The sequence below is a fragment of the Fistularia commersonii genome, chromosome 29, assembly GCF_037954325.1.
Source record: "Fistularia commersonii isolate RoL2024-O1a breed Wild chromosome 29, RoL_Fcom_v1.0, whole genome shotgun sequence".
In the NCBI taxonomy this organism is placed as follows: Eukaryota; Metazoa; Chordata; class Actinopteri; order Syngnathiformes; family Fistulariidae; genus Fistularia; species Fistularia commersonii.
In genome coordinates this window covers 2047087-2064386 of record NC_141312.1, presented here as the reverse complement: position 1 = coordinate 2064386, position 17300 = coordinate 2047087, and the positions used below count along the sequence as shown (strand labels likewise).

The 17300-nt window shown below is 41.6% G+C and overlaps 2 protein-coding genes across 9 annotated transcripts; one reads left to right on the top strand and one right to left on the bottom strand.

The window, feature by feature from the left end:
* The first annotated feature begins 1426 nt into the window (after window positions 1-1426).
* On the top strand, window positions 1427-11059 carry LOC147216605 (zinc finger X-chromosomal protein). Of its 8 annotated transcripts, none has more exons than XM_086176821.1 (8): window positions 1427-1765; window positions 2536-2617; window positions 5438-5534; window positions 5824-6138; window positions 6869-7018; window positions 7101-7229; window positions 7434-7577; window positions 8164-11059. In XM_086176821.1, exons 2-8 carry the CDS (start codon window positions 2606-2608, stop codon window positions 9462-9464), a joined length of 2148 nt encoding a protein of 715 aa, XP_086032947.1. In that variant the 5' UTR covers window positions 1427-1765; window positions 2536-2605; the 3' UTR covers window positions 9465-11059. The 8 variants fall into 8 exon arrangements, with proteins under 8 accessions (XP_086032947.1, XP_086032949.1, XP_086032950.1 ...); XM_086176824.1 differs by lacking the exon at window positions 2536-2617 and having other exon boundaries at window positions 1434-1765; window positions 5824-5917; window positions 5992-6138; XM_086176826.1 differs by lacking the exon at window positions 2536-2617 and having other exon boundaries at window positions 1435-1765; window positions 5824-5917; window positions 6010-6138.
* LOC147216604 (lipocalin) lies at window positions 11055-15244 on the bottom strand. Its single transcript, XM_086176829.1, has 6 exons — window positions 15056-15244; window positions 13287-13426; window positions 13129-13202; window positions 11614-11727; window positions 11427-11528; window positions 11055-11345 (listed from the first exon to the last, which is right to left on the bottom strand). The coding sequence occupies exons 1-6, from the start codon at window positions 15146-15148 to the stop codon at window positions 11326-11328; spliced, it is 543 nt and encodes a 180-aa protein (XP_086032955.1). The 5' UTR covers window positions 15149-15244; the 3' UTR covers window positions 11055-11325.
* Window positions 15245-17300: the final 2056 nt, after the last annotated feature.

The following is a 17300-nucleotide window of genomic DNA, read 5'->3' as shown; positions in this document are numbered from 1 at the left end:
GAAGAGCATTTCACGGTTCTGCACGCTGCCCACATAGATAGACCTGGGAAGACGCATTATTCGCTTTGAATAAATCATTTTTGGACTAATCAGCTGAAAGTGGGCATTTTTCCACGCCTTAGACAACCCTGCAGCCACCGACTCGCTGCACCACTTCTTCATTTCAGTCCGAGGAACTTTGGTGCCATTGTCCCCAAACATCTGCACCACCCATACCTCGTCCAGTCACTAACGGGTCGCAGACGGTTTGTTTTCCCTCCTGTGCGAGGTGATGCTAAAACAGCTTTGCGTCAAAAAGTGCAACCACTGAAAAGATTTTGGATCCGTTTCCAGAACTAACTATCCTGCTGCAGTGAGCCAGGTCGGCCACTTGGATTTGCTTTGAGCGCACCATGAGGTGTTTCTCGAGGCTCGTGGCTACCAGGACGGCTCCGAGGTAGAAGCAGAACTTCTCTTACTTCACCTATGTTGTCACTCTGGACTGCAATCCAACTTGTACCTAGCCCTTTAGACAGGCAGCTCAAACGAAATACAGAAAAGTTTTGACCCTTGCGCACATTTCACGCATTCATTTGCAGGAGGACAAAAAAAGGGAAACAATTATTTTACAATATTAAAGCAGTATGATATTTACTAGCATTGACACGCATATGTTTATTCAACTTGACTGATGTCTGACTTTTTCCTAAAACTTCATTGTATGACTCATCAACTTTTTCCCTCTATATTTACTGCGCATCTCCCTTATTCTTAAAAGTGGGCACAGTTGATGTGTCTGTGGAGGTTCTCGGTCCTCCAGGTTGCAAAATGTTCTTGTTTTGGTAACTAGACTCGAAGAGGCTCCTTCGGTTCTTCAGGATAGGGGTGAGACGTCTTCAAGTGAAGAAATTCGAGTCCCGCTGCCCCGGCAAGAAGATCTCGACAAGAATGCACTCTTGGTTTATTTGTTTCACACGCTTTAATGTTTTCAAAGAGGGACAAAAACCAACCGACCGGGTGGAAATCAAGTCTTGCACTGTAAAATACAGGCATTGATAAAATTTGTGGAAAATAAAGCCTAATTTCAACAAAAAAAATATGATTTTTTTTTTTTAAATTGCTATTCGCCAAAGTGTTTTTGTCAGTTTAAATAAAAAAAAAAATTATCTTTTCATTTCTGACTTTTCTGCATGCAAACGTGCAGAAACACAAGAAATAATCCATGAATTATGAATTAAGAGCATCACCCTGATGCTCTCGATCTGTGAATATGTGTGTGTGTGTGAGGGGGGGGTTGTCACAGTTTCAAACACTTCTCATCATCCACCCCCTCTTTTTTTGATGCTCGAAGAAGTACTTTTTCTTGTGAATCAGGCCAAAATAAAAAAAAATAGGGAGGGAGGAGATAAAATAATGTTTTGCTGAAAGCCACCGGGACGGCGGCGTGCAGATTCCGGCCTGTTTGGAAGGCTACCTGCCGATGTGATTTCCACCTCAACCCTTCCGCATTTTCCTGCCGCTCTCGGGCTGTGACGTGTCGTGCTGACGGCGGCCTCGGAGAGCTGGAGGAGCGGGGGGCTGTAGCACGACAAGATCTGGCTCCAGACGTCCTGCTTTGCTTTAAGCGGAGCTCCAGAAGCAAAACCCCCTAACCCCTCCTTCTCTGCTCCTCTCCGGCCCGCCCTAATAACACAAAATTCCCGACTGAATCCTGCCCGAGTCTGGGGGAACCAGGCGGCCCTGGAAGCCGAGGAGCGACAGTGGCCATCCCTGCAGCATAAATCCGGTACGGAGGTCCTTTTCGCTCGTACTGTGCCCGTTTGCAGGGTTTCGTGTGCGTGTGTTTATGTGGCTTTGTTTGTGCACGTCGGTGATATTTTAATTTATTTTTTATTCTCGCCGAGAGGCCGCAAAGGGGGTATGGCCTTTTCTTCTCAGGGCCCGGGCCTTAAGAAAGGCCACAAATGGAAATTCAGGCCTATCCGGTTAGCTAGCGGGCTACCTTAAAAAAAAGGTAGCGTTTTTGTTTGCTATTTTTGGCCGAAAACGCCAGTATATTTTGATTTTAGTATTCTTTTGGTGATAAAGTGTCGCTCCGCCGTTGTTTTTACCGGCGTGGCTTTTTTTCGATGTGCATTTAAAATTAGCATTCGTTAAAACATTAAGCTAACAAAATGGCGGACGCTAGTGTGATGAAAATGGAAAAGGTGTGTGTTTAGCCCTCCTCCCGCTAGCTGGCTACTACTGAACCGCGGCAGCGAATTGCCCACCGTTACCTTCTTTTATTTCTTTTGTTATATTGTTTCCCGTCTCTTCTGCCTTTGCCGTCAACGTTTTATTAATTCCTACAATTAAATATTGTCAGTTTGGCATGATTTGTGTACGTCTGCGTTGTTCTGGTGGACTGTTAGAAGCTTTCGTTATTCATCTTGGTTACACACACCGTGATAGTTTTGTATTGCGCAAATATACATTTTCTCAGTTGATCGGGGGGGGGGGGAGAGAAATACGAGTTGGATGATTTATAGTTTTTTTGTTTTTGTTTTTTTTTGTCAGAGCCTTTCATACATTGACGCACTGTGCTGTGCATCCCCACACAACGGCTCCATCGTTTTTCACCTGGAGGATGTGGGGGATGGTACGTGCAGTGGAAATTAAATGGTAGCATCGTTTACATCACTGTTTATGTCCCTGCATCTCTCTTTCTCTCCCTCCTCCCTCTCTCTCTCCCTCCCTCTCTCTCTCTCTCTCAGAAAGAGAGAAACCCAAAATTTCTGGTTGTACATTCAGTCATCTCCTGGCTTTTTCTGGGTGTCAGAAGGGTTATTTTGTGCATTAATTGTTCGATTTTCCAGCCCATGCAGGTATTCAGTCATCTGGTCTTCTTACCCACTGTCATTTGCTGCAGATACTGAAGACTGTTACTCTTTATTAGATAAATGGTGTTTGTCTAAGTATTCTGAAACACTGGCATTTACATTACGATGGACAGGATTGCATTCGCACAGACTTTAATTCTATTCGATGTGTATATAAGGGTAAGGCACGTTATATTTAAGCCTCATACATAGTACTTGGTATCAGATCTGTCATTTGCCTTTTTCGTAATAGGGTATTAGCGCAATATTCTTCATTATCTACTATTACTTTAGCATTACTTACTATTATTAATTACTGCAGAATGACTGGGACAATCCTATGTTGGAGATGTTAACTGTGAACACAATGATCTGACTGCGGTTTTCCATTCATGCAACATCAGGCCAGCATTGTCTTTATCATGAGAATCACATTGTAGCGTTACATTTCCATCTTACATACAATGTTTTGCCAGGCAACATACAACTAGTGTATTGTTTGTCCCTCAGTATTTCTGTGCACTAAAATTCATTCAAATAAAACTAAATGAATAAAAAAAAATTGGAAGCAGTTATGGACCACAAATTATGTTTCAACTTAATGGATTATGTCATGATGAATAGGTCTGGTGTGCAAAAGAAGTTCTCAAATCCGCATAAAGAAATGGATGAAAACAATGACAAATCTGATTATACTATAGAAAGGAGCCATGAGAATTGTAAACGGCTTATTGCTGTTAAACACTAAACATTGTATACAACTAAAGCACATCAAAACTGTGACTTGAAAATAAGTTGCCCCCAGATGGAAATTTAAAAAAAAAAGAGCAAGTCAGGAGTCTGGGGTTTGATTGTTTATAAATCAAAGAATGGATTTAATGCAGATGTAAAATACTCCTTAGTAAATGACAGATGAGGAAATGAGAATGCACAGTATTATTTAAATATATCTTAGGTAACAGGGATGCGTAGTAAGTGTAATGATAAAAGATATTTCAAAGATTGATTAGATCCAGCTTTCAGCCTCAGTATGTAATTTCGAAGAGTTGCTTTGGTATCTAGATGAGCACATTTTGCTGAGAGGCCTGAGAAGAAGTGCAGGAGTTAAGTCACATGATCTGGCCAGAGAGCAACGGTGAGCGACACAGAATCTACAGTTACAAAGTGAAGGAGTTTCCCTCTTGAGAATACCATGAAAGCCAAGTGAAATGCTCTCTACTCACTGCGTAGCATATCACTTTTCCACAATGCTCGGCAACTTGTTTTACATGAGAAGCACCTACTTGCCAGCAAAGTGGCCTGCTCCCGCCCATCTCTCACATGAAAGATGAAAATTTGGAGTGTCTTGGCACAAACTGCATTTCCCAAAGAGCATTAGGAAACCCTCGAGTTGCTAGAAATGATGTCTTGATAAGGATACACCGGAAAATAAATGCAAGTACTTCTACAACGGGGAGTGACTAAATCTGTGGTAAGAGGATGCTCAGTGCGTACGCTGCTGGAGAATACTGTATATATTAAGTCCAAATCCTAATCTATGTAAATATTGGCTCATTTGGGGGGGGGGGAGTCAAAACACTCCTTCAAGCACAGGGATGTATAGCAGACCTGGAAGCGGGGCCAGGAAACAGGGCCTCCAAGTTTTTTTGTTTTTTTATTATAGTTTCTAGTAGTTTCCCAGTATCAGCCGACCAAATCACCCAGGTGATCTGGGATCTTCTTTCCCCTTTCATCTACATGCATATGACTGTTTAGATGAGTTGGTGCTGAAGGCCATCTTGCTCATCTGAAAACTGCCCCAGGAAATAAAACGACCTTCACCGCATCAGAGACCTGCTTATTGGAATGACACTGAGATCAGCAGATTTGTCTATTTGCCAGGCAAGCTCAGTGGCACAGGATGAACAACAGCTTATGACTTTAGGCTAGTTTTCCTACCTCGGGGCTCACAGAGCAGGTGCGCTGGAAATTTGTGCCATAAATGTTTTGTTTCGCCTGGGGCTACTTGAGTGGGTGATCAAATATTTTCACTTTGGCTCCTCTAGAATTGAGAGTTGTTTTAATGAAAAACAACGCAATGAGAAGTTGATGTGGCCATTTGACAGGGTTTCCAAAATAGTCCAATTTCTCTTTGTTAGTCAAGAGACCTTACGGAAAGCTGGTATGCCTTTTGTAAGGTGGCATTCAACATGTATCATGTTTCTGTAACCGGTTCTCCAAATACAACTATGTTGCAGAATTGATCACAGTGTATTCTTCATCTTTGTGCAAGGTCTAGGTGCATCTTATACAGTTGTATTCGACCTCCTCTGTTCAGTTTCTAATTTGGTATTTCAACATGTATTCTTGAGCTGCAGAAAAATGTGTCCCGGCTAAAGGCAATGGAGTTTTTCGGATATATGTTATATGCTTCTGCTTTGAGGACCTGCAGCATATCACTTCAGTTCATATTAATTTTTGTCTATGAGTACTGTTAATAAAGTCAAAGTTGCGAATGATGTTTTTAGTTGATTTTTGACGTTAACACACTTCATCTGTACATCATATGTTTTGTCACTGTGGGCCTGCAAAGATCTAAGGTTTTTATCATTTGTTTTCAGCTCTCCAGTAACAAATGCAGTGCGAGGACAATGGATGAGGATGTCACCAGGCTTGCAATACATTCTGAAGAGCCTAAAATAATATTACACGGATCGGGTAATTTGCCACATGCTATTTGTGTACTTTTACAACAAAAGGTTCACTGATGTGCAAGTATCATGCATAGACATTATAGTATTGGGGCCTTTCAAGAAGCAGGATTCTCTTTTTAGCCAGATAACTGAAATTAATTGCCATAAGTAAAATGTTTTATGTTTTATTGCAAGTTTGTGTTAAGACAGCATGATTGATGTTCAAAATTTCAACACGACATTAAACATGCATACACAATAAACGGTTGCTATTGATGGTTATCTGGTTAACTGGGTAATCCTGCTTCTTCCAGATGAGGGTGGTGCCGGCGGGCAGGAGTTTGTTGTGGAGCTTCAAGAGACTGTGTTGGTGTCAGAAGGCGAGGGGGAAGGCATGGCGGTTCACAGGTTCGCCCCAGATGAACTAGTCATCCAGGATGCTGTTGAGGATGTGGTTTCTGAATATGTGCACTGCGATGAAGATGAAGATGTCGCTGTAGAAACCTGTGTGATGGCCTTGGAGGGTGAGGAAGAGGGTGTTGCCATGGGAGACATCCCTGAAGATGGGCTGGACGCCGAGCATCAAGAAGATGACCAAGATGGCTGTGGAGACTATCTAATGATATCCTGTAAGTTGACCGCCATGCAGATTACTTCAGTTGACATCAAATCTGTATTTGCTTCTCTGGAAACTATGCCAATATGCGGCTTGTGAATTTGCAGCAGTTTATTCAGTGGAATGTTTAGATTGGACTGCTGACCAGTTACACTATAGGTACACTATAAGTTCATTAATTTAATACAAATTAGATAACAAAAATAAAATATTATTGAGGCCGCAATATTTGCATTATGGTGAATATTTTTGAAGCAAAAGTTCAACCGCTCTTTCTCTTGACTAACAAGCCAAAGTTTTACTTGGCCCACCACCTAAAGAAACTGGCTCTCAATTTGAGCTGAACCGACAAAAAGTTTTGTTTTCTTTGAGGTTTTGAGATTCTACCTTCTAATCGGTTCATAAAAAATATATCACCGACTACATGGATGTGGTTTTTCAGAGTGAAATGTGAGATGGTTTAGCAATGATGGGTGTTATGTATGTAAACTTGGTGTTTTGTTTCTTAACCAGAACAGCCGCCAATCTTCTTACGCTTTGTGCTTATTTATTACAACACAGAATGTAATGGGGACAAATGCGTTCACATATACGGTTTCTACCTAGGGCATAAATGTAATTGATTACTACTGCTTTACAAAATGGTACTAAAAATATTAATGTGCTGTCAGAATATACACTTATGTAATGGTATGGAAGTCCCATATAACAGTCTTTAATGCAATGTTTGTAATGCTCACTAGTGGACGAAGCTGGTAAAATGGTGTCCGAGGACGGAACAGAGGTCACTGTGGAAGGAGCTGTGGAGGATCAGGAAGTAGAGAAAGATGAGGATGGACAGGAGGTGATAAAGGTGTACATCTTCAAGGCTGATTCGGGGGAAGATGACATGGGTGATTATCAGTGTCTCTCTCAACTTCAGTCACAATGTCATTTGTTACAAATGAATACTTAAGGTGGATTTTTCTTCTCCAGGCGAATCAGTCGACATCAGCGACGGAGACACAGAGAGTGTGGCCTTAACAGAGTCTTCGGGCCAAACGCTTCGAGAGAAGATGGTTTACATGTCTGTCGGAGATGGTCATCACAATCAAGGAAACCACGGTGAGGCCTTAAGATATCAGCCGGGTCCGGGGTAACTGAGGTATATACGGGATGGTGATCTAAACAAGGACTTCATGCGTATGATCTGGGCAGGTGGTTCTGGTAACAGATATGTTGCAAGGCTGGAAGTTCGTGTTTCAGACGCATCCCTGAGTAAATGCTTTATCGTTAGCTAACGAATCAACCACATGGTTGCCCTCGCAGGTGTGGAAGACAGCGAGAGCTGTGAGAACCGGAACGGTGCCGCGAGCGCCCTGCTGCACATCGATGAATCAGATGGGGTCGATGAAATTGACAGACAGCGCAACAAGACCAAGCGGCGATCTGAGCCGAGACAAGTTCAGACAGGTAAAACAGCCAGAGTTCATAGAAATCGATGTTTTTGTCACTGCTCAGCTTTTGTAACAAATTTATAGGCGCTCCTTCTGGCATTGCACTACAAACACTCTTGCTTAGGATTAATTTGGAATCAATCAATAGTATTGATCCGTTTAAGCCGGAACAACAGAGCTTAGTTAAATTATAGGTGATACGAGAGCCTGACCAATATATCAGTGACCTGCTATTATCGGAATTTCAAGCAGTATGTGTTGAAAACTCAGATCGGCATATGTTAAAGCTCTAAAAATCCGTTCGTTCTAAAATTAGTTCTAGAACACTGACAGACGATTGTTTGTTTATATCGGGGCGTTCAACTAACCAGGATCCGTCATTGTCGTATCGAGCCTGCTTCAAGGCTGCCATGGAGTATTCATCACAAAGGAGCCTTGCTATGTTTCTAAAAAAGGTGTTTTGGTGATGGGAACTGTTGAGACAAATAAGGAATTCATGTGGTTAAGATCAATATGTAGTCCTTGAACATGTTGGTTACTCATGTCAGCAGAAAGGAGAAGCTTTGCAGGGTAAAGTGACATTTGCAATTTCTCTGTTCCAGCCATCATCATTGGTCCGTACGGTCAGCCTCTGACCGTGTATCCCTGCATGCTCTGTGGCAAAAAGTTCAAATCTCGAGGCTTCCTCAAACGCCACACCAAGAATCACCACCAGGATGTTTTGACAAGAAAGAAGTACCAATGTACAGACTGTGAGTTCACCACCAACAAAAAAGCCAGTCTCCACAACCACATGGAGGTGCACGCCCTGAGTAGTAAGGCCCCCTTTGAGTGTGAAATGTGTGGCAAGGAGTTCCACCAGCAGGCGGCACTGTTTTCCCACAGACTACAGCACCACCATAGAGAACCCAAGAGCCAGCCACCTCCAGCTCCCACGAAGATGCATAAATGCAAGTTCTGTGACTATGAAACCGCCGAGCAAGGATTGCTCAACCGGCACTTGCTGGCCGTTCACAGTAAAAGCTTCCCTCATATCTGTGTGGAATGTGGAAAAGGCTTCCGACACCCTTCGGAGCTGAAAAAGCACATGCGTACACACACGGGTGAAAAGCCTTACTCCTGCCTCTACTGCGACTACAAGTCGGCCGATTCCTCGAACCTCAAGACGCACATCAAGACTAAGCATAGCAAAGAGATGCCGTACAAATGCGAGCGCTGTTTCCAGACCTTTGCGGAGGAGGAGGAGTTAATGCAGCACGGCTTGACACACGAGGAGAATAAGACCCACCATTGTGCCCACTGTGATCACAAAAGTTCCAACTCCAGTGACCTAAAACGCCATATCATATCTGTTCACACCAAGGACTATCCACACAAATGCGCCGTTTGCGATAAAGGTTTCCACCGGCCATCCGAACTAAAGAAGCATTCAGTATCCCACCGCACCAAGAAACTCCACCAGTGCCGACACTGCAACTTCAAAATTGCAGACCCGTTTGTCCTCAGTCGCCATATCTTGTCTGTCCACACGAAGGAGCAACAGGCTTCTCCTGAAAAGAGCGAGCCTAAGAGGACAGAGACACACACTCCCGTAGTGACACCAAAAAAATCTGCGCCCAGCGGATCCGGCGGATCCGGCCCACCTGCTCGAGTCAGTGCCGCCAGCTTAGCCAGCAGTGTGACAGTAGTTATTGGTAAAGGACAGAAAGAAAGGAGGATTTATCAGTGCCAGTACTGTGACTACAGCACCGGGGACGCGTCGGGGTTCAAGCGGCACGTGATTTCCATCCACACCAAGGACTATCCGCACCGCTGCGAGATCTGTTCGAAAGGCTTCAGACGACCTTCAGAAAAGAACCAGCATATCATGCGCCACCACAAAGACGTGGTGCAAGCGGAGTGACTGTGACTGATACTGTGCCATAACAAAGAACAATGTTAGGTAACATCACACCCCCAGTCACTGCACCTCCCCGCCCCCTGCGCTGCACCATTCACATTTTAAATAATGTGGCGTGTGTGTGTGTGAGTGTGTGTGTGTGAGTGTGTGCGCGTGTGTGTGTGTGTGTGCTGCACTTAGTCTGTTTTCTTTTGGTTCCCGGCCTAACTTTTTCGGAAATGTATAAACGTGTACATAATATGGATGCTCTGTCACAAGAGCAGAACTCTTTGTAGACTTGCACTTTTAACTGCATGTCCCTTGCTGGTGACAGTGTGCATGGCAGATTGTGCAAAAGTCTTTGTAGATAAACTTTTTTTAATTTTGCAGGCAGCAATCACAATGGTCCTAATTAATTGTCTAAAACGTGTAATTTGCAAAATGTTTGTGTCATCTTTGTTACAATGTACTAAATACAGCCGTATAAATTAGCAACCTGTTTCTCCCCGTAGCACTTGCCAACTCGGTAAAGATCACAATGAATGCAGTAATCTAGCCTTGTGTGTGTGTGTGTGTGTTTGTGTGTGTGTGTGAGAGAGAGAGTGTAAGTGAGCGAGTATGTGTGCAAGAGAGAGCGACAAACAGAGCAAGTGGCATTAAAAAACCTAAATTGTGCTTCCCGGTCACTCAGACCCCTCCTCTGTAACATAATGCTTTTATTGTGTTGGTAAAAACACAAGGCTGGCTGTGTACAGCACCCATGGAAGAAAAATCCCATCACCCTTTGCTTGGTTCACTCGTATCATAATGGAAAAAACAAGCAAGACACAGCAGGATAGTGGATTTCATTGTGTTGATGAAAAGGAAAAAAAAGTCTGTTCATACCATCATATCAGTGCGGTTGCAGCCCCTGTGTTATAACCTGTCAAGTTTTTAATCGTTCTGTAAGTTGATTTTAACAAGACCCCAAAGCAATTGAAATTGAATTGAAAAGCTGACCATATATTTATGTACTCATCACTACCTGGGCAGTGATGTACAACTTTGATATTGAATGTTGTCGAGGTGAGTGGGAGGTCAGGGATGTCCAGGAACAAACCTGCTTTTATTTGTGTAAAGTGAATGACAGAAAAGACATACATCACAGCAAATTATGTTATCCAGAAAATGTAATCTGGGTAGAGTTCATGTGTCTCCCCATTGAATTGTCTGTTCTAAATTGTGCAGCACCTAGGATGTTGCAGATATAAAATATCAACAGAATTCTTTGTTTTTGCCAACACGGATGTACTTTTGCCAGTAGAAAGGGAAAATGTATATCTTAGATGCAACTTGAGAAGACAGGTGCTGGTGGTGTACTTGTACTATGGCTTATTGCATTTCCTTTTCCACCTGTGATTATTTGTTTATTTTTTTTTTCTTTTAATTTATTTCATTTACAAGTTGTTGTATAGGTAAGTGTAACTAGACTTCTATGGGACGTAAATTATTGTTTTGTATACAAATCTGTAAAAAGCGTGTAGATGTAAACAGTTGATAAAAAACGGAAATCCGAACTGTGTTGTTATGGATGTACTTCAGCGTATTTGTTAAAAAAAGATAATAAAAACAAAGTATTTTAACTTTTTCTTTTATTTGCCTACGGTGGTAAAGATGTTCTCAGTTACTGCATGAAAGTCAAAGCGTAGTACATGCAATATATTTTTCAACAAATTTGACATCTTCTGTGGTGGCCGCAGGAGCTCTCCATACAACATTTGGAAGAGCGGAATGAGTAAACTTGTGATTGTGAATATTTTGCTAATTTAGTTCATGGATGACCTTTTAAATATAAAACCAGACTCCTCCCCCAGCAGCATCTGCACACCACGATCCTGGCAGACGCCTAGTTAGCCTGGCATTCACCTAGACAGGCAAGAGAGAAGTTAATGAATTACTAGTGTAATTGTTTGTGCGCAGTGAGGCTTTACAGTGGGGTCAAAATACCATTTTCGGGAAGAAAAGCAATGTTCTCAGGGAGGACGCCGTTGGCCAAGGAGAACTGCCTGAACTTCTCCAGCAGGTCAGGGCTCAGTTCCACGCCACGTCCTGCAAAGCCACGCAGCGTTGAATTGTATTGCCCTGCCAAAGCCATTCGTGCTCAGAGAACATTCGAGAACCCCGTGGGTCTTACCGTATAGTTTGTTGACAACAGTCGGGCTGTCGCCATTGATCTTGATGGTGTGAGTCAAGGCGTATTCATCGTACTTCACTTCAACCATTGTCATGTCATTCTGATTCCCCCAGCCTGACAGAGAGAATATTGTGAAAAATGAAGTACCTTGAGGGTGTTAGGCTATTTGTGACAAATCTGGGAGACACTTATTACAATGTTGATGTTTGTTCTCGCTACACCCGCTGTTTTATGATCGTTTCAGCATTTGTCCCTTAAACTCTCACTCCTCTAGCAAAAAGACATGCAAGTGAATGATTCATAAATGAAGTTAATTGATTATTTTTGTTAATTCGGTTAAAAAGAAATCAACAATGTTTGCATAATTTTCTATTCGTAAATTATTCTTATATTTCCGTGTTGGAATATTTATAAGGGAGTAAGAAAACATTTGAAATTATCTAGTGGACCTCTGTGATCTTCACAGGGTATCCCAAGTAAGAGTTCTTCTGATTGGTCAGTTCATGATCACGTGGTTATCCGCAACAAGGAAGCAAAGGTTGTGACGCTGTTCTAGCGTGGATGCTGAGGTGATAAGCTGCTGGAGAAGTTCGTCTCCTTCCTACAATCTCACCAACTTAAGCGTAGACCAACCACTCCACTTTACACAAGCGTTGCGCTTTTATTTCTGTTTTCATTAGCATGCTCATAACCAGCGTGGTTAACATTTTGACGGAGTTCAGCTGTATCTACACAGCATTCCATTTTAATTGAGCCTGTGTCAATAAGCCATACTTTGAGTTAGACTAATGAAAAAATTATATCGTCAATGTATTAGTATACTACCACTACTACTACTACTTCTACTATTACTACTACTAATAATAATAATAATAACAACAATACTTGAACAAGATCTCCCTTGTCATATTTGCACCTTTTTAAAATGAATTGCAAGACGTATTAAAATGTGACAGAATAAATCTATACAGTAATCTAATTTAGAAATCTAATTCATTCCCAAATAAACCATGACCTTTGAGATGCCAATTTGGGCTAATAATCAGCACAACATCCTCTTGTAGCAACGTATTTTAGCTAAAGCCAAGCTAACATGTCCCGTCCGCACGCGACCATGCTAACCGGAAATAGGGAAGCCGGAAGTTTCCCGAACTTCCAATTATTGGTATAATTTGGGGCATTTTTGCCACAACTTGGGGCGACACTGGAGAGAAATTTTCCTTGTCGGGACAAAGTTAGGTATGTTACGTTCGCCTCGGAAGTTAAAACAAGTGCTGCGCCATTTCTTTGGCTCCTTTTTGTAACCTTTTAACGCCCAACAGGGTGCCGAGGAACACTAGCAATTACCATGACAACCAGAGCTAACATCGTTGTTTTTTTCCTTATAAAATCTAGGCATTTATGTTTTTACACTTTTTTTGACCAAATTAATTATCACTTATCTAAAAGTCAAAATAACAATATACTTGATATGAGCCTTAGTGTGGTGTGGGTGCACAGTTTATTTGGGCTTACTAGTGTATGTGAACCTCCCAGGAGTGTCAGTCTTCTTGGCCAGGTTGTTAAGCCTCCAACATGAGCCATTGGAGCTGCAAAGGAACAACTTTATTAGATAACTCGCCTTTTTTTCCCCTTGAAAAAATAAAAAAAAAGAATCTTGTTTGTCTCCTCACTTGAGACTGGCGTAGGAAATATCCAAATCTCCATCTGCAGTTGGAGTGAGCATGGCCGTACCCATCTTCATGCTCGACCTGCGACTAACAAACCACTGGGCGTTCGTGGCAAATCCAATCAGGTACCACTTTCCTGCCATCTGTGGCCAAAAGCACAAGGATAGCATTGTGTTATTATGCCTGAATCATGGCTAATGACAAATTCCTCTTGTTAAAGAACTAAGACAGCAGAGGCCGTCATTTATTTGGACTGACTTCAGTGGGAAAATATGTGAGCTGAGATGATTGGGGTAGCTGGTACCCTATTTTTATTGCAAAATATAATGATAGTTCTTGATGGTCAAAAGAATTGCATATCAAAAAATTCAATGATTTAAGAATAAATGAGAAAGCTTAAAAGTTACAATGGATAGCAGTGAATAAATGTCTGAAATTGGTCTACCTTTTTACATACAAAAGCATAATGTCCTCATATCTGTACACATACATGGATATATGCTTTCTTTTTTCTTTCATATTGTCATATTTGTTGCTCTGTTTGATATTGTGCTTCTATCAAGATGTGACTGAAATTGCTTCCTTTCTGTTCTATGTTAATGTTGTCATTTTATTAGGATTTAGTTGTAGCTTTGTCAGGGCAAGAGCTAAAATTCAATCAACATGCCAGGGATGGTAAATGATAGTTAGCTCATGTGGCTAAATGTGGCACATTTACAGGAACTTGTCTTTTTTATGAAAAGGACCCACCAACTGTGTGACCTCAACAGGAAGGGAGTAAGTACGGGCTTGCCTCCTGCTAATTATTTTAGCACTAAAGCACAATAGAAGTCTCTCCATTGACAAATAAAGATTGGCCAAAGTTGTTTACTATTTGTCTTTCAATGTGGAAAAGGATATATTTTTTAGTTCCTGCTACATGTTTGTTTCAGAATGTAAAATCTTTTGTAATGCAAGAGTTGTAGCAGAAACATAAGGTCTTCTGTAGTTCTGTGAACATGTAATGTTTTATTTTTAAGGAGGAAGGCTTGTATTTCCATTAAATATCGTCAATTGTGCTGAGCAAATTAGAGGGAGGTAGGTGTCACAGATTTAAAAAAGGACATATCTCTATTTTCCTTAATCTAGAGAGCTTGGCGAATGACACTTTTCTCAAAAAGCCGACTTCATAAACTTACACTTAACATTGATGCAGTCAGGTGACAGACTGTAATGTGGTGAATGTTTTAGGGTGGATTAAGAGAGCATTCTCCGCCAGAGTAATCACACCTATTGTCATTATATCGGCTCATGTGGCTTTACTGCTAATTAAATAGATTTATTCGAACAAGTCGGCCTCAGCAGTGACTTGACAAAATCTGCCTTAAGAAGATGCACTTTGTTTGATCCAGTGATGAACATTGTTCTCTTCCTTATTTAGTCTAGAAAATGTCTAAAAGAAGTCAAAACCGTTAATATTAAAAGCACACATCATGTTGACTGTTATAAAAATGTTTTTTTTTTATGACTAAAGAGTAAACATGACACATTATTTCATCTCTAAACGTACCACATCTTTGTTTGACACACTTTATATAGCATCTTTCTTAGCAAATGCATAATACCTATTTTAAAATGGAGACATGAAAAAATATGATAGCATTAAGTTATATGAAAATACATTAATAAATGAAGATAGTTATATTTCCGTTCCTTCTTCACCCAGTGTTCACTAATGCGAACCTTCCCGTCATTCTGTACTGCCCCTTCCGTCCACCCATTAACGGTCTTACCTCCTGTACATTGAAATCTCCTTGAGGTGCAATTTCAGTGGAAACGGTCAGGGAGCAGAGCAGCGCTCCCAGGACAGTCAGTGCTAAAGGCATAGCCGCGGAGGAGCAGGACTGGTGATAGCCTCGTTCGCAGATGAAGAGCTGCACGTCTGTTGCAGCTCTGCCTGCCTGACATCCCTTTATATAGCGGAGAATGAGATTATGCTTTCCCTTCCAGCAAACACACACAAACACCCACACTAACACGGAGCTGGGATGAGTTCAAACTCGCGAGGTATTACAAAAACAGCCACAAGGCTGAGCTTTTACCACTGAGAAGAGACAGAAAGAGCATTACTTTACAAGAACCCCCTGGCACAGATTATAATCACGTGGCAGACAGTTACAAAGTGTAGTGTTTGGTCATTTCATTTTGCTGTGACTTATTTGAGCATAACCTGTAAAAAGTAGCCAAGAGTGGTAAACAATGCAGTGACCACTGTCCAGCGCTTTCTGTGGCTGAGATCACAGAATTAAAGTCATCTGTCAGCAGTTACCTAATAGTGCATTGTCATGTGTTGAATTGAAACACCCTCCTGGGAAAGTGCAACACCCCTTGTAGACATTTATATGTGTTAAATTCAGCGATGAGGGACTGACCCCAGACTCCATCTGCAAATTCAATGAGTTGACACTTGCTATGATGTAAATATATGTATATTTTTGCTCAAATGTCATTGAAATGAAAAAAATTTCCCCCCAAACTTTGCACTGCAAAGTAGTTTTAAGTATCAAAGTGCAAGTACACACAATGCAGAATGTCATCTCTACATTTAACTGGCACCCTGGAGCTAATTCTGATGAACAACCTCTAACAACCACCTGCGCCTGATTTCAGTTTGCAGTAACAGAAATGAGAGTTTCATATCATTTCAACTGCAGTTTGAAAATCACCTGATTGTTAATTAGTTCCAACATTGTTTTGATCCAATCTTTTTTTTGGGGGGTGACGTCGGTGTCAGGCTTTTGGATTATCTTAATGTCCAGTCCTGACTCGTAGAGTCAAAGCGCCATTCAACCCAAGCTAAGCGCCAACGCCCGTACCATCTCAGAGGGGAAGGAAAAGAGTCCAAATGATTATGTTAAAATGACATATCCCGCCTTGTGAACCTTCACGCCTGTCTGTATGATATCACACCGCTGCTGTTTTGATTGGTCAGAGCTTCCAGCTCGCCCCCGCTGGCTGTCCTGAACCAGAACCATCGCTGATGAACCGCTGCAAAACAAAGACAAAGCCAAACCACCTGCGGAGCGGCTTTTTTAGTCCGATCATGTTATCCACGCCTCAGACACCGAAACACTGCCTCTGCCAAAGCGCACGCTGAGCAGTGAGTGTTTGCTCACTGGAGCGGGTTGAGTGGGGAAGTGCCGAGGCACGCCATGGCGCCGAAAGTGGAAGCGAGCCATGGCCCAGATGCATGAAGGGTTACTGGACATTGGTTGTTTTGAGGCGCTTGTGCGGCCGTCGCCTGTAACGACTGTACAAATCGGTTAATTGCGAAGCTTTTTAGTCTAAATTAAAAATCCAAAATTTGTCATTTTGTGGAATTTTCTAAGAATGTGATTGAAAAAAAAGCAAGCACAAAAGGTGATGGAAGGGTTGAACCAACTCCCTCACCTTTACTCATTGTTTAAGTTATTAAGTGTTGGCATATAATTTACCATCTGCTGGGAAAAAGGCAGGAAATGACAGAATGATTTGTATGAAAGTGTTTGAAACTTATGAAATCAATTTTGCAGGTGCAGGCAGATACATGCTCTGGCACAAAGATTCCTTCGACCCACATACCGCGCTAGTTAGAACAGGTACACCGTTCGTGTGGAGAAAGCAGATATTTAAAGTAAAATTGTGGCAGAAAACAAATATTTGTAGATTTATCTCAAACCAATCAACAGTTAATACACTTGTAAATTCAAGAAATAAACATACAATGGACTGATTACTTGCAGCACCATGTTGAGATAACAATAAGATTGGACCATGATATTTAAGTGATGAGGCTTATATACTTTTATATATAAAAGTATATACGTTTATATACTTTTGTCGGCTGGCTGGAGTTTACCCAGTGGACAGAATCAGGAATTCAGATCCATCTGCTGATCTTAAACATTATTCCAAGATTCTACCAAATCTGCCAATTACATCATTTGTAGGCACTAAGCGGGAATAAATATATCCAATTTTGCTTAAGTATAACCACTT

Coding starts and splice junctions, on each gene's coding strand:
- LOC147216605 (XM_086176821.1), top strand. Junction 7,019..7,100: donor TTCGGGGGAAGATGACATGG/GTGATTATCAGT, acceptor TTTCTTCTCCAG/GCGAATCAGTCGACATCAGC. Junction 7,230..7,433: donor TCACAATCAAGGAAACCACG/GTGAGGCCTTAA, acceptor TTGCCCTCGCAG/GTGTGGAAGACAGCGAGAGC.
- LOC147216604 (XM_086176829.1), bottom strand. CDS start 15,148: ATGCCTTTAGCACTGACTGTCCTGGGAGCGCTGCTCTGCTCCCTGACC. Junction 13,427..15,055: donor GAGATTTCAATGTACAGGAG/GTAAGACCGTTA, acceptor TTTTGGCCACAG/ATGGCAGGAAAGTGGTACCT. Junction 13,203..13,286: donor ATTTCCTACGCCAGTCTCAA/GTGAGGAGACAA, acceptor GTTCCTTTGCAG/CTCCAATGGCTCATGTTGGA.